General features: G+C 25.9%; 1 protein-coding gene across 2 annotated transcripts; it reads right to left on the reverse strand.

Annotated features, from left to right (window-relative positions):
- Nucleotides 1-7,826: 7,826 nt before the first annotated feature.
- LOC130947532 (uncharacterized) lies at nucleotides 7,827-12,134 on the reverse strand. 2 transcript variants are annotated; one of them, XR_009072708.1, is made up of 5 exons: nucleotides 11,415-12,134; nucleotides 10,195-11,279; nucleotides 10,074-10,103; nucleotides 9,738-9,816; nucleotides 7,827-8,179 (listed from the first exon to the last, which is right to left on the reverse strand). XR_009072708.1 is itself a non-coding variant. In XM_057876229.1 (4 exons), the coding sequence occupies exons 1-3, from the start codon at nucleotides 12,069-12,071 to the stop codon at nucleotides 10,076-10,078; spliced, it is 1,770 nt and encodes a 589-aa protein (XP_057732212.1). In that variant the 5' UTR covers nucleotides 12,072-12,134; the 3' UTR covers nucleotides 7,827-8,179; nucleotides 10,074-10,075. The 2 variants fall into 2 exon arrangements, 1 of the variants encoding a protein (XP_057732212.1); XM_057876229.1 differs by lacking the exon at nucleotides 9,738-9,816.
- Between the last annotated feature and the right edge of the window lie 600 nt (nucleotides 12,135-12,734).

A 12,734-nucleotide genomic window follows, 5' to 3' on the forward strand; every position in this document is an offset into this window, starting at 1 on the left:
CAATAATTTAATTAAGAATAAATTTAAATATTTATTAAGATATAAAATTATATTAGAGTTTTTTATTATGATATATATAAAATAATTTAAAAAATAATTTTTAAATTTTTTTAAAAATATTCTTAATTTTTTAAAATTATAAATACAAATACATAATTTTTTATTTATACAAAATAAAATATATAAACTTTTGAGAACATAGATACCTATTCAAAAAATTTTATAAAATCAGGTCCAAGTGTATGTCCATTTTTTATAAACAAAAAGTTTTTTTTTGGGTCCGTGTTTGAAAACTTTCTCAAGACACAGCAAAATGAATATTTAGCTATTAGGTTTTGGAAGATTTTGGTCTAGTATTAATTAGTCCATAAAAAAATATTAATTAAATTTTTTACAAATAACAAACGTCAGACATATTATGTTTTTTTATTAATAAATAATATAAAATAAAATAAAATTGTTTATGTGTTTTGTTATCTATAACAACGTATTCTATTATTGTTATATGAGCATGAAAATAATGCAGTTTTAAACATTAAAACATTTATTATTTTTTGAAATTTTATATAATTTTTATTAATTTTTTTATTATATTTATCACAAATCTTAATAAAATAAATAAAGTTTAATTTCAAAGATTATTATTTATGTGACATTTTTTATAAATAAATAGATATGTAACTATATAATTAATGATATGCAAAAATACCATCACTAAATTTACTTGATGATAAATTGACAAAAAAAAAAACATAATATACCCATTATGTATTATCTTAAAAAAATTAAATTAATACCTTTTTAAAAGCTAATTAATCTAAAATCAAAATTCTGGTAGACCTAATAATTCTCACATTATTCTTAACTATATGGCTATATATACCCCCTCCTTCTCGTGGAGTTGCACATCTTCCCAAAAAAAAATAATAAAACGGAGAGTAAGAATTATTCACATTTTTTCTAACTGAAAAATGACAAAGATAACTTTCACAAATCTTTTATTAATTGTCCTTTTGGTTTCAGGTTCATCAATCCTTCATATTCCATACTCTATTTTTTTTTTGTTGATTAAATTATTTATTGAAAACTCGATGTTCTAAATAAAAATATCCTATATGTTTTTTAATAACTCTGCTTTAATATTTGGCAGCTATGTCAACAAGTATTCAAGTGAGCAAAGCGATGACGTGTCGTGAATTGTGGCTTGAAAAATCAGATGTGTGCAAAGAGTGTCAAGAGAACTGCACCAGAAAGTATGGCTCCGCATCTTCTTCAGTGTGTAGTTTTCCTTATTGCGTATGCAGCTACGAATGTGATCATTATTAATTATGATTTTAATTTTAATGTAATAATAATGATATAACATATTTAGTAAAGTGAAAGTTGAGTTCAACAATAACTAACTCTAACTATTTATAGTAAAAGAGTGCCAGTTGTCACACTATAAACACATAAGATAAACTAACTAATTCTGTTATAACAATCACAAATTAATCACAAGCTAACTAACACAAACTAATTCTGTTAACAGCAATACCAATGCTAACCAATTTTGTTCAGTTAGTTTATTATGTCCGGGTTACTCACCTATAAATTTTCACATCTTAGCCAATCATATACTACGCATGAAGAGTGTGTATTACAATTATAATTCTTATATTTCTTTAAAATAATATAAATGATTTATAAATGTGAGATGTTGTTTCAATTTTATAAAAAGTTTAATTAATATAGGTTCTAAAGACACATAATAATAAGATTACTATTGGTAGAAGATTTTAATTTTTTAATAAATACAAAATAATAAATTCATTAAAATTTAAATATTTTATATTTTTAATAAAAACTTTTTCAATTAATATATATTATTAGAGGACAAAATACTGAATTCTTCTATAAAGTAGCTTTTGAGATTGTATTGGAGGGAGCAATGGAGCAGCAATCAAGAGGGGACACTAAACCAATTTTGGTTAGTCGAGTGGTCAGCTCATTCGTCTACTTAAGCAAGTGTTAGAGGTTCAAATTTTATCTTATGTATACAGCAACCTATTGGCCAGCGCCAAACCCTTAAATAAAGCTCCGATCCGTGATATATTAGTTCTTGACCTGTCGGGTTAAGAGATATCGTGAGCAACCAAAAAACAAGAGAAGACAGTAATTATCCCTTTTAATAATGTAATAATGTTTTAGGTGTATGTGTCTTCTAGATGTCTTTTGGGGGACATGATATAGACGTGACACATAATTTTACAATATTTTAGTTATCATAATTTCAATACTTTTTTCCTTTCATAATTTAAGTGAATATTTAAAAGTTAATGATGAAATTCGTAATCCTTCGGTATATATGAAACGTTAATGAAAATACATATTTAAAACTTATTCTTTTAGATGTATAAAATAATTTAAAATCTGAAGGTTGATATCACTTGCGGTATATAACTTCCGACGTATTTTTTTATAGATTTTATAATTAAGATATCTATATTGAATTTTGTCAAAAACAAAAAGGATTCAGTCTAATATAAGATTTTTGAATATAATATTCATTATATTATATATATTTATATATAATATATATATCTATATATTATATATTAATATTTATTAGATTTTTTTTCTATTAAGATGCTTATTTTCAACCAAAATGTTACAGTAATTATTTATTTTATTATTTTTATTGTAAAATGTTATTTTTTTATGTGCAATAGGTTTTTATATATTGGGGATATCCGTATTTATAAAAGCTTTAATTTTTATGCTTATCCAAAAGTAAACTAACTTCTTGGACTGCTATGAAAAATACCATTTGATTTTAAAGTGGCACGATCTAATTCAAAGTTGTAACTCGAAAAAAGTTATTGAGCTCTTTAGGCTCTCCAAAACGATTTTTTTTTAAAAATAATTATTTATCAATTTGTATATTTTTTGAAAAATTTAACATTTTGTGCATTCTTCTGTATTTTGTTAAAAGATAGCGAAATGCATGTTAAAATTTTGGTCATATTTTGCTGGTTTGCATGGCAATGAAATATAAGCATTTTAATAAAAATAAAGAAATTAGATAATTCGATTTTTAATTATATATGTAAGTCTTTTGTAAGAATAGTTTTAATTAATATTGAGTAAATGGTCAAATTTATTTTTTAAATTAATTTTTAAAATTTTTTAATTAAATTTATCTTTAAAATTTGTAGTATTTATATTTAATAAAATTAAATTAAAACTCTAAAAGTTACTTTCAGTAAGTATAAGTAACAACTAACAAGAATTGTGATGGATATAATTTTTTAAACTGAAAATGATCAAAATAGACATAAGTAAGGAGAATAAATTTTGATCATGAATTCAATTTTGCATTAATAATTTAGTTAAAAATAAATTTAAATATTTATTAATATATTAAATTATATTAAATTTTTTATTCTGGTATACATAAAACAATTTTAAAAATACTTTTTAAATATTTTAAAAAATATTATTAAATTTTTAAAATTATAAATACAAGTACATAATTTTTTTATTTATCAAAAAATAAAATATATATACTTCTGAGAACATAAATATTTATTCTAAAAGTTTTATAAAATCAGCTCCTAGTCTATGTCCATTTTTTATAAAGAAAAAGGTTTTTTTGGGTCCGTATTTGAAAACTTTTTTAAGACACAGCAAAATGAATATTTAATTATTAGATTTTCAAAAATTTTAATGTCGTATTAATTAGTCTATAAAAAAATTATTAATTAAGTCATTCACAAATAACAAATGTTAAACATGTTATTTTTTTATCAATAGATAATATAAAACGAAATAGAATTATTCATGTGTTTTGTTATTTATAATGATGTATTTTATTGTTGTTGCACTACACGAACACAATAATGATGCCGTTTTACATAGTAAGACATTTATTATTTTTTGAATTTTTATATAATTCTTATTAATTATTTTTATTTATTGCAAACCCTAACAAAATAGATAAAATTTAATTTCAAAGACTATTATTTACAAAATGATCTTCTATAAACAAATACATTATTATAATTAATGATATACATAAACACCATCATCAAATTTATTTGATAAATTGACAAAAAAAACATAATATACCCATTATTTATTATCTTAAAAAATTAAATTAATATATTTTTAAATATTAATTAATCTAAAATCAAAATTTTGGTAAACCTAATTCTCACATTATTCTTAACTATATATATATATATATATATATATATATATACCCCGGGGTTGCATATCTTCCAAAAAGAAAACCAAGATAGATTAAGAATTATTCACATTTTTTCCGAAAAATGACAAATCTGTTATTAATTGTCGTTTTAGTTTCAGGTTCATCAATCCTTCATATCCCATGCTCTCTTTGTTATTGTTGTTGTTGTTGATTAAATTATTTATTGGAAACTTGATGTTCTAAATCAAAATATCCTATGTTTTATTAATAACTCTGCTTTAATATTTTGCAGCTATGTCAACAACTATTCAAGTGAGCAAAGCGATGACGTGTCGTGAATTGTGGATTGAACAATCACATCCGTGCAAAAAACAGTGTCAAGAGAACTGCACCAAGAAGTATGGCTCCACATCTTCTTCAGAGTGTAGTTATCCTCATTGTGTATGCAGCTACTCATATGATCATTAATAAATAAAAATTAATTTTAATGTAATAATGATATAAAATATTTATATATTATATAATTAATTTTTGTACTATTTAAAAAGTTTCCGCAAAAAAAAATTTCTATCAATAAAATAAAATATATTTATGTTATTAATATATTAGAATTAAGCCAATAATCTATAATTTAAATTGTATAGTATTTTTATACTTATCTAGAAATCGTGAGTTCGAATTTCTCTATCTTTGATAATATATATATAGATTAAATTTATTAACTAATAAATAAATTACGTGCGATTAGATAACATTGAGTATATTAAAATTTTTTAAAACAAAATTAAAATATTTCAAACATTAGAAATGAAATAAAAATTTGACTCAATTATTAAAAATAATGAAAAAGATGCTCTCTCTGCCTATTTATATTCAATTCCTCTAAATTGTTCCATAGGATCGGAAAAGAGCTATTGAACTGAGTAACTTTTCCATTTTGCTCATCAGAAAGATGGCCATCAAGTTAACTTTAGGGAACATTTTCTCACTTTTCCTTTTGATTTCAGGTTCATCATTCTTCACCTACGCATTATTTCCCCTCCCACTAAAAGAAAAATTATTTTTAATGAGAAATTTTAATGGCAATTACATTATATATAATCATTCTTTTGGTTAATTTATTCTTTTTTACTTACTATTATTTATTTTCCATTATTATATTTTATAATTACCAGTTATAAAACTTTTGTGATCATTAAAAATGCTTATATTGGTGATTGTTATAATTATCGCTAAAATTTGTTTAACAACAAAATATAAAATGATTATTATACTGTTTAAATATTAATAAATATATTAATAATTATTTTTATTGTTATTAAAAAAAATTTATCTCCCATTTTTATCTTGTGTTCTTACCATCCAACAAACTAATACACAAAAAATATACAAAATTTAATGTTGTGTTATGATATTATTTTTTTGAAAATTTAAATCGATAAGAATAAGCAAATGAACGGTTATATTTTTAACCTGCTCTCCGAACAAAATTTTTTTAGGTTTACTTAAAATTTTGCATAAACTTTTTTTTTTGTCTTATGCTAAAAAAAATTTCTTTCAGTATTCAATAAAAATAGAAATCTAGATATTTTGGTTATAAAAATTTTGATGCTATGTCATGTTATTACGATTTCTCTCAAAATTCTAAGCTAATACAAAAATAACTATTTCTCTAATATTATGGAACAATATATTGTGTCTCTATTTCTAATCGTACTCCTCTATGAAACGCATCTTTGCATTTTTTTTCCAATAAATTTCTGGGTCCAAAACCCGAAACCAAACACCACGTTGTGTATTAATGAAAAGGAAAAGTATAAAGAGTCAATGGAATACAATATATATAATTGAGGTTTAGGGAGTATTATAGATATAACCATTAGTGTTACCTTTTTTCATTAGTTGAAGTTTTTGAGATGAGTGATATCATGATATGGTATTAGAACTCTAGATTCAAAATGTCAAGAGTTCGATCCTTGGTGAACCCGAAAATCAGTTTAAGCTTTTGGGAAGATGTTTATTATCCCTAGTACTCGAATAACGCTATTGTCTCCTTAACGGGACTCGAATGAAAATTTAAGATTTTAGATAAAATAAAGAAAAGAACTTTAGCTTTATTTGTTTGATTATTTTGCAGGCATGTTGATCACAAATCAAGTGGCTAAAGTAATGGCTACGGCATGCAAAGAATCATGGAGGGATGTGGAAGGTTGCAAAGAAGTTGGTTATCTACCTTGTAAGAGGAATTGTGTTTGGAAGCATGGCTTTGATTCCTATGGTTTTTGCGAAAAATCAAGTTGTATTTGCTACTACACATGTTCTGGTAATTGATTAGTTATGTTGATGCTTAGAACTGCCTATGGGGCATTAAGAAAAAACATATGAAATATTAGATATAATATATTTGAATAATTCTCTTTCAAAGCATATGTATCGTAGTGAAATTCTATCGGAAGAATAATAAAATCATTATTGTTGTAAATGAGATTTTAGTTATTCTCATTAGTGCCCATTTGACGTATTGAACATGAAATTGGCTTTCGAAATTGGAATTGTGCTCCTTATTAGTTAATTCCGATTTTTATAGATCATGAAATCATTTTTTTTAATTTAAATTAATGAAAAGAGACACATTAATATTAAAATTTTAATACGTTCTTTCGAACAAGTTAAAAATTTCTTTTGGAATTGTTTAAATTTTTGCAAAAGACTTTTGTTTTTAATTTATCATATAGTAAATTTTTTTTTGGAAATTCAACAATGATCGAATTCTAAACTTTTCGGTTATAAAAATTATGAAAACATATTATAAAACTATTTCTTTTAAAAATTTAAACTGATAAGAGAAAATACATAAATGATTATATTTTTAAGGGAGCCACTCTAATAAAAAGTGCCTAAAACATCTTTTTCTTTTAAGATATTTTTAGTAATTAAAATTCAATACATATAATAACTGATTAAATTATGTTATTTTTGTCAAAATTAGATCAGGCAAATTAATTTTGCTAAAAATTGATGAACTAAATCTTGAATCGATTTAAATTAATATATTTTAGTCATTTTCTATAATAGAATATTTTAGTCATTTTTTATAATAGAGATATTGTAGTCATTTTTTATAAAAAAAAATATTAATTTAGACCAACTTAAGATTTAGTTTATCAATTTTTGGCCAAATCAATTTGTCTGATCTAATTATAACAAAAATAACACGGTTTAATTAATTGTATATGTTAAATTTTAATTATTAAAAAATATTTAAAAAAAATATTTTAGGTGTTTTTATTTGAATAATTCTCTATTTCTAATATTATGTTTGGAGTAGTATATGAAATTAGAATTATAATTTTACATACTAATTTCATGGAATTGAAAAATAACTAAAAACATTTACTATTACTATAATCCAAATTATTTTTCTTTATGATATGAATTTAATGCTTTGATAATCTAATAGTAAAAAGACTATACTATATATTTTCAATCAAATTCACCACTGGCTTCTTCAAATGATACGTACCGTACGGAAAAAATTAAAACATGACTTTACATACATTTTAATTTTAATTTTAATTTCTATAAAGCAAATAAAATAATTTCATATATTTATTAATAAAATTATTTCACATACACACATGTATATATAGTATGCTAACCTTTATGTAGAAGTTATTAGCGTCATCCTATAACCTTCATGTATAGTGCTACTTTCAGAGTTTTTAACCACTCTCGTTTTTATTACAAAATTATTCTAATAATATGTAGTGGTATATGAAAATTCTACAAACTAATAATTATTAGAGGGACAATTGAAGGTGCATACACAAAGGGAATTATTATAGCAATCTCCATAGGCCTTGAAACCATGTTTGTCTATGCATTCCTGGTTGCATTCATAGTTATGAGAGTTGCTTTTGCACTCTACTTGCTTATCGGAAATTGCTTGACACTTGGCTCCAATTAACACTTCACTTGTCAACATAACTACACAACATTAAAACAAATCTAATAGTAATTAAGGAATGTACCTTTCACAGAAATTTGCATGCATAAATTAAAACCTATACTTACTACATATACTCAAAAGTAAACTAATATTATTATGATGTTTTAAAAACCAATATAACAAAACACACCTCATCAATTGAAGTGTTTTTATATATAATGTCAATAAAAAATAAATAAATATTTAAATTAGTTTTTAAAGAATTTGAAATTGAATATTTTAATTTCAACAACTTTTTATTAGTCTAGAAATCTTCAAGAATTATTTTTACTATGACAAATTGGTCTCTTTATCATTTTTAATCAAATTTTTAAATTATTTTTTTTTTTAATGAAATCGTAGGTTAAAAAGAAAATTCGAATGTTCTTGAGGTAAGTTAGAATCAAAAGAAAATTCTACAAAAGAAAATTCTTGCGTAAATTTTTTTATACCAACTTTCTTTTTTTTTCTTATGTTTATTTTTTTTGGGAGATAATAATAATTAAACTCTAAATTTTCAGTTATACAAATTTTAATACCATAGTATAAAATTATTTTTTTCAAAAACTTAATTTAATAAAAAGAGACGCATAAACAGACAAATTAAATTAATTATACAATCTTATCTCTAATCATTTTCCTTAATATTTATTACTCTCTCACACGCCATTTACTAAGAATAAAATCCTTAAAATTGCCTTTTTTCCCCCCTCAAATAAGTACTTTTTGGAATTAAATAAAATGTATGCATGAAACTGACATTCATATAACACTTGATATTTATGAAAGGTTACGAGAGTGTGTGCATGTATATCGTCTATGACTTTAGTATTTATGAGAAGTTAGCATGTATATCGTCTATGACTTTAGTATTTATGAGAAGTTAACGAAGTTATGTTTAATTAAATTAATAAGAATTTAGCTAACTTATATTCTAAGGACACATGTTAAAATTATTATTAGTGAAAGTTTTTAATTTTTAATAATTAAATATAAAATAAATGTATTAAAAACTTAAACGTTTTATATTAAATTTTTTTATTTTATAATATTATTAACATGTATTTTTAGGATACAAATTAACTAAATTCATTTAATAATAACTATAAGTTTAATGAAACCTAGAGAAGTTTTGAAAGGTTATAAATGTATAATAAGGAATAAGATTGGAATAATTGCTTAGCATTTGTATGAAAAGTTGATGACTTTAGGCATTGTTATTATTTTTTTAGTAAATGATAATTTCTAATTATAAAATATATTTTTTTTACCTTTTAGAACCTTTTGTCTTTATACCTGAGGAGATGCATCACTATTATGGTTAGGAAAGCTTTATTTATTTCTTATTTATTATAAAATGTCTGTAAGTTATTTTCATTTAAACATTTTTATTAAAAATTATGTCACAAATTAGAGAATAAAACAAAAACTAAATGGTTATCAAAACTTGTATCTTAAAAATCATGTTGTATGATTGCACCACTAATTTCTTTTTCTTTCGTGTTTTTTCTCTTTACAGGTTTGTGATTTTGGTCTATCATGGATGAAGCACCATACCTTTTATTTTGTCATCAAATTCTTGTGCAGGAACAGTAATGCTTCACAGATTCGAGATCTTATACTGCTGTTGTTAAACCTTAACAAAAATAATGATTATCATTAAATTTAAGCACATTTTCAATAAAATTGGATAGCATTAATTTTGTTGAATATACATTTATTTGTTGCTAGATTCTGACAATTTTATGGTGAGTATATACATTAGTTAAAATTTTAAAAAATAATAGCCATTCAAGGTGTAATTTTTCTTTCAGGATTTGGGAGTTTTCAATTTTACGATACTGTGCAAATATTCTTCTTTAATTTCAACGTCTTAAACAAAGAATTTCTTACAATTATTGGTCTTCATCTCCAACAGCAAACCTGTCCAGTGTCCACAGAGATAAAGCAGTAAATATCAAAGCTCAATGAATATGGTCAAGAAGTTTAAAGAAAGAAAGAGGGGCATACTCACATATAAAGTTTTACCAAATTACCAACGTTAAGATTACCCTTGGATTCAATCTTGGCAGAGAAAGTTTTGAGTTCGAGCTTGACTCTGGCATAAGAAACAACCCCAGAATCATAGCTAGTAGATGGCTCTCCCTCGAAAGCATTTTCAGGTTTCATGAACATATAAATCAAACTTTCATCGCTAGTGTTGTGGCAACAAAAAATATTCATTATTTCTGCGGTCTTGTCCAAACCATGCACCTCCACCGTTTCCACAACCTTCATCTTAGATAAATCATAAATATGCCACATTGGAGCAAAGTCAACAATCAGAAGATAGTGACTGCATCCCAAACGAACAAGTCTCCTTGGACATAATCTAGGAACTGGCGGAAAATTCCAATCAAGGTATTCCCAATTGTTAGCCTTGACGTCATATGACAAAAGACCTTGATGTTCACCACGACGAGCATACAATACAATGTGCGTCTTCTTGTGAGGCTTGGTGCTGTCCTCCCACAGAAAGTAAGTGTAATGGCCCATGCAATATGAAAAGAGAGCACTTTCGGGCACTTTCCTTTCCCTTGTTTCCCATAGACCTGATTTTAGGCAGTAAATATCAACCCAGCAATTTGCATCTCCACCACCCCCAAAGATGTACAACTTGCCATCATAGGGGACTACTAAGGGTCTAAATCGGTCGCAGAACATGCTTCCACAAAACTTCCAACTCCAATTAGAACCCTCATACTTGAGGCAACACATCCTTGAGGGGTAATAATCATGCAAATCCAAACACAATTTTGGGTCAACAACACACAGGTTACCACCAGCAAAGAAGAAGCTGTGACCGACAGAACAAAATCCTTGACCATCTGGTAATGGATAATCGACCAATAGACCATCTCTAACAGGCCATTCGGCAGTTACATGACCTCCATCTTCAAGATCAACAGTGCCATTCTTAATAAAGTTGGCCTCAGTTATAGTTAACATCCTGCGCGTGATGGTTGTTGTCCCAACATACTCTAAATCAAGATCTGTATTTTCCACAAACAGGTATAAGCTCTGCGTCATGGATAGCTTTGAATCAGAAGAACCAACATCCTGGAATTAGGGAAACAATCATATTATCTACGACAGAATCAAATAAATAGAAAGCTTTGCAGAGTGTTGATGATAAATTGAAACGTCATACTTATCCAGTTAAGTTTATAAGGATAAGAGGATGCAGAAACCGACCTTAGGATCAGATTCCCCGCACATGGCATCAGCAGCACCTCCCGAAACAGCACCTTGCAAAACCCCAACAACACTTCCCCACCAGCTCTCAAAATCCGCGTTCAATTTAACAGTGTCCCCCAAATCCCTAATTTGATTGGCAGCCTTAGCCATCAAATTCGTGTCATCTTCAGAAGCCCCTTTGCCGGCGACAAACGCACTGAAACCGTTAGCATTCACAACTAACGATCCAAACTTACAGCCCTTCGCGTACTTGACGATCGAACGGGCGAACATCCGTGCTCCGCGAGAACGGTTGTCAGTTAAGATGAAATCTTGTCCGAGCAATTGGTTCCAAACTTCCGAAGTTGAAGCAACGAGGACGACAAGGTTCTCCTTGGGTAGGGCTTCGGGCACGTAATCCCTGGCATCTACGAGCTCCGTAACGGCGCCGAACGACTCGAACAAATTGCAGAGGCACGAAGCTAGGGCTTTTGAGGTTCCGATTTGGGAAACAAATAGAATCTTGCCAGTTGAATTGCTTTTAGATTGGCGAGAGCGAGACTTGCAGATTAAGAACAAGGTTGTGGCAGTGGCCGAGACGACGGTCACGGTGGACAAGAGCGAGGGTACAGAAATATCTGCTTCTAACGACGACAAAAACGAAAGTATTGCCATATTTCTTTTCTGTTTCAGAGGGCCCCTCCTCTTTTTTTCCAATTGCTGAAGAGAGTCGGTGTGTGTTCGTTGATGGCTAAATTACTTTTTTTTTTTTAATTACATATATATTTTTTATTTTTTAACATCTTTAATTTTATTTATTTATTTTTTTTAAATATCAGACCATTTAACGATTTATGTTTGATCAAATCTTACGTTATTAACAAATCAAGTTTAATATTTATTAAATAACCTATAATAAATTATAAATTGGACTAATATATGTATGTGTTTTTTTTTGGTGACTAATATATGTATGTGTTTCACACACTGTTATATAGTACCAAAATAAAAAATTAGATTTATTGCATTCTATTTAGGAAAAAAGAAGTAGCTCTAAAAAAAAAATATTAGCTAGAATTGATACTCTCATCTAGAAATAGTTAATTTTTTATTTTTCTTCTAAAAAATAAAAGAAATTTTTTATATATTTCTAGAATACAAAATTGACCTTTCAATAATTTTAATAGTGAATTTTAATTAATATATATTTTATATATTTTTTATAATTAAAATTAGGTAAATTTTTTGATGTAAAAGTGTGGGTTATTACTTATTTCTATACATATAGAAATGTTTTGTTGTTCTGAGAAATTGACAGGTATCCATCAAAAAAATAAC

Source organism: Arachis stenosperma, chromosome 9, assembly GCF_014773155.1.
Source record: "Arachis stenosperma cultivar V10309 chromosome 9, arast.V10309.gnm1.PFL2, whole genome shotgun sequence".
Classification (NCBI taxonomy): Eukaryota; Viridiplantae; Streptophyta; class Magnoliopsida; order Fabales; family Fabaceae; genus Arachis; species Arachis stenosperma.